The sequence below is a fragment of the Emydura macquarii genome, unplaced genomic scaffold (assembly GCF_026122565.2).
Source record: "Emydura macquarii macquarii isolate MOO-44397 ecotype Brisbane River unplaced genomic scaffold, CSIRO-AGI_Emac_v2 contig_3321, whole genome shotgun sequence".
Taxonomy (NCBI): domain Eukaryota; kingdom Metazoa; phylum Chordata; order Testudines; family Chelidae; genus Emydura; species Emydura macquarii.
Window position 1 is genome coordinate 76028 of NW_027133458.1, and position 4526 is coordinate 80553.

The following is a 4526-nucleotide window of genomic DNA, read 5'->3' on the forward strand; positions in this document are numbered from 1 at the left end:
GAGGTTCACCTGGCCTCGAGGGCTCCCCTCCACTCTCTTGTGTGGTGGGGTCCCTGAAACACCAACAAGGCTGGGCCCAGGATCCGTGGGGGGCTCAATCCACAACCTTGTCGTGGTCACTTATGAGAAGAACTTCGGTAGCTCTCTCCTCCCTGACCATGTCCCTGACTTGCTGATCACTAAATTAAGTTCAAACCTGATACAACTTGTTAAACAGCAGCTGTAAGAAAATTAAGGAAAAAAAGGGGAAGGTTAAAGGAAACAAGGGGCCCTGCCCTGTGGGGATGGGGATACCCGACCGACAGTCTGTGGGACATAAGAAAACTTCACAGTTTGTTCCTTATATGTCCCAGGCCTCCCTCCGATACCCTGGCTGTGCTGTGCTGATGCCAAGGGACAGATGGAAAGACACCGAGAGTCAGAAAGCTGCAATATTGTCAGCGTCTTCTTCTCCCTATCATTTGCCCCCATCGGGGTCACGTCTCCCCTCACTGCACAGTCAAGGCCAGCCTACAAGGCAACATCTTGTCTGGCAACATATCCCTGCAAAAGAGTCAAAGGTGGAGTAGAGTGAGGAATGGTGAGAATCAACAACCATCTTAATGTAAAATAGGGCCGAGAGCATATGAGAAATCATTAGCGTTGGAAGTCGCAGGAAGGCCGAGTGACAGGGTATGTGGGGCTGGGGGATGACAGGTGATTCTGACAGAGATCAGGTGATGGTTAGAGAGATGGAACTTAGCAGTGGAGAGGTCAGTGCTTGGTGATGGAGTGATAAGACATTAGGTGTGAGGAACTTCTGACACTGGGAAATTCCTCAAAGCTGAGTTCAATGAAATTGGGACAAAGCACCCTTGATTAACAAGGAGACATCATTTCCCCCTCTTGTCACACAGGTTTAAAGTCAGTGGCCCCAGGCGATCATATTCTACAGGTGTATTTTCCCATTTTGTCACGAAGCTCTTTGCTTTTGACTCCATAAATGATAGGGTTGAGCATGGGGGGCACAAGGAGATAGAGGTTGGCCAAGAGGATGTGAACATGGGCAGCGATGCCCTGACCAAACCTGTGTGTCAGGATGGAGAAAAGGATTAGGCTACCATTCACCAGTATCACAGAGATGTGGGCTGTGCACGTGTTGAGGGCTTTCTGGTTGGCTTTCTTGGAGTTGATCCTGAGGACGGCCCTGATGATCATCCCGTAAGACAGGCCAATGAGTGTCAGGTCTAACCCACTGAACGCAAATGTTGTTACCAGGCTGTATGTCCGGTTGATTCTCGTATCCCCACATGAGATCTTCACCACAGCGATGTGCTCGCAGTACGTGTGGGCGATAACACGGTTGGTGCAGAATGGCAGCCTCCGCAGTAGCAGGGGCAATGGCAGAATAAAGAGAACAGCTCGTATCAAACCCACTATCCCCAGCTTAGCGATTCGTGCGTTGGTGAGGATGGTGGCGTATCTCAGAGGGTTACATATGGCGATGTAGCGATCGAAGCCCATTGTCACAAGGATGGCTGAGTGCGTAAGAGCAAGTATGTTAATGAAGAAAATCTGGGTGATGCAACCATCCATAGTGATGCCTTTAAAACCGAACCAAAATATGCACAGTGCCTTTGGCATGACGCAGGAAGACATGCCAATGTCTGTGAGCGCCAACATGCAGAGCAGCAGGTACATGGGTTTGTGCAGGGTCTTCTCTTTGGCGACAACAAAGAGAACCATGAAATTTCCCAACAGGCTGATGATGTAGAACATAGAGAAAGGGATGGAAATCCAGATGTGAGCAGCTTCCAGCCCCGGGATGCCATTTAGGATGAACCTTGGTGGGCCAGAGGAGGTAAGGTTGAAAGCCTCCATGAGGTGGTCGAGTCGCCAATGTCCATCTGAAATGCTCATATTCCTGTGAAGGGAGAGACGCCCCGAAAGGGGGTTACAGACGAGATTACAAGTAACACGGTAAATATTTTCTAGTTTTGACAATTTGGAAAGGTGGGTGAACAGTGAGATGGCAACATTATTCCCCTCTAATCAGCACTGCGGAGGCTATATTTAGTTTTCTGTCCACTTTTGAGGCCTCCACTAAAGGAAGGATGAGGAGAAGTGGAAGAGAGTCCCGATGAGGGCAACAAAATTATTAGGCGGCTGGAGCACATGACTTTTGAGGAGAGGCTGAGGAAACTAGGCTTGTTTAGTCTGCAAAGAGAAGAATGAGGGGGGATTTGATAGAAGCCTTTAACTACCTGAAAGGGCGTTCCATTGACAAAGCCCTACCTGGGATGATTTAGTTGAGGTTGCTCCTGCTTTGAGCAGAGGCTTGGACAACATGACCTCCTGATTTCCACGACACCAAATTAGTTAGGCCATAGTCCAGTGCAGGGATGTTCTCAGAGGGAGCTAACCAAGCCAGTGAATGAGAAGCACGAGGGGAGATGATGTTTGATGTCAATAAGTGCAACGTAGACACCTACTAGAGGGAAAAACTTGAACTCCTTCAACACTTTACAAGGTTTCAATTTAACTGTCTGAACTCAGGGCAGGGACCTGGTGTAATGGTTTACAGCTCTGTGAAAGGTTTTTTGGACATTTACATGGATAGTAAGAATCTTCCTTTCCCATAAATAGAGCTAAATAAATATCTTAGAACGCCTGTATGCATGCATGTTTCAGGGCACAAGCCAATTTCTAGCTATTAGGTGTTTCGGTGACACCCTAAAAATGGGCAGGTTATCCCCCCAACACCTTCTTTGGCAGCTCCTCGGCAGTGGCTTTCAGAGAGAGGACATTTGACTAGATGAACCATAGAGTTGATCTACAATGAAATTCCTCTTTTGGACGTGAGCCAAGTTTTCCCCGTAGAAATATACATAATCATGCCAGGATGGGAATTTGTGCTCTGTTACTTCCCTTGTTTCTTTTGGTGAGACACATTCTTAAAGACATCTACTTTTCTCTGAGACAAAAGAAGTACAGTGGTTTCATTATTCTGCCTTGTTAATTGACAAGGGGAAGCAGAGACAGCCGTCTGCAACTCAGCTCCTTACCCTTCTTATGACTGAATACTGATAATGTTTGCACTTGTTAAGAAATATTGGGGGATCGTAAAGAATAAATAGGACGAGTCACTGATTCACAGGGATCTGGACCAGTGGGCAAATTGGGTTGAAACAAACGATACGTGTTCTAATATAGCTATGAAGAGAACAAAAAAAGTTAGGCGATACTTACATAATCAAGGACTGTGTTGTGGGAAGCAGAGACACTGAACGTGATTTGGAAGGCATGAAGGGGTAATTAGCTAAACATGAGCTCCCTGTGTGACCTTGTGGCCAAAAGTGTTAACGTCATCTTAGCATGATAAACAGGGGAATCTCATGTAGAGTGAGAGATGTTATTTTACCTCTTTCTTTGGCACTGGTGCAACTGCTGCTGAAATAATTTGCCCAGTTCTGGTGCCCACAATTAAAGATGGATGTTCATACACTGAAGAGGATTCAGAGAAGGATTCACAAAAATTTTTAAGGATTAGAAATCCTGCCTTACAGTGACAGACTCAAAGAGCTCAATCTATTTAGTGTAAGAGAAATGGCTAAGGGGTGATTTGATAACAGTCTACGAGTCCCCACATAGGAACAAATATTGAATAATGGGCTTTTCAGGCTAGCATAGAAAGGTCTAACACCATCCAATGCCTGGACGTTGAAGTTAGAAGAACTCTGACTATAGATAAACCAAGGTTGGATGTTTCTCTATAAGCTCTGCTCTAGGAATTCCTTGGGGGCAGGTCTCTGGCCTGTGCTTGGCAGAAGGTCAGACTAGATGGTCACAATGGTGCCTTCTGGCCTGGGGCTCTGTGAACACGTCCCTGCAGCACATACAGGAGTCAGCTGGAGGCATTTTGTTTGCAAGATGGTGCCTGAGCCTAACTGAAGGCTTTTTTCTTTTACTCCTGACAGTGCTGAATTTATTCCCACAGGAAAAGAGTCTCAGTTGACTTTGAAACTTTGAAAATGACACTCTAGGTGTGTTCTTCACAGGTGTGAGGCTTCCCGTGAGCCACTGCATGAAAGAACATTTCAGATAAGAAAAATACTGACATTACCACATAAAATCTGCCCCTTGAGAATTGCATGTACAACTGTCCCATTAATGGCTAACAGAGCTGGCTAACAAATGATCCCAGAGACTCCCGGATGAACCGTCTGTGTCCCAGTGGCTCACTGTGTCAGCCAGTGGTGAAGGGCTCCTGCACGTAGCAGTTGTATTTACCTAGGCACTGACATGACTGTGCACACTGCTCAGCTTGCTCGTTGTTCCTGTGCAGCGGCCCCGAAGTCCCACCCAGTGTGTGTGGGAGCAACAAGAGCAGCAGCACAGTACAGGTGCCTTGGCATCTGCTACTCGGGGTGCAACGTTCCTCACTGGAGAGAAACTGCCACTTTTGTCCTCCTAGGAAAGGGAGCAGGTGGGACGGGGGCACTTCACCTCTGGAGAGGAAGAGTTCTGGGGAGCTTGGGGTGGCTCAG

General features: G+C 47.1%; 1 protein-coding gene across 1 annotated transcript; it reads right to left on the minus strand.

Annotated features, from left to right (window-relative positions):
* Positions 1–921: 921 nt before the first annotated feature.
* LOC137143332 (olfactory receptor 52P1-like) lies at positions 922–1899 on the minus strand. The gene has a single exon (XM_067533066.1). The coding sequence runs from the start codon at positions 1897–1899 to the stop codon at positions 922–924; it is 978 nt and encodes a 325-aa protein (XP_067389167.1).
* Positions 1900–4526: the final 2627 nt, after the last annotated feature.

Excerpts from the sequence above, each read along its gene's own strand:
- LOC137143332 (XM_067533066.1), bottom strand. The coding sequence starts at position 1,899 with ATGAGCATTTCAGATGGACATTGGCGACTCGACCACCTCATGGAGGCT.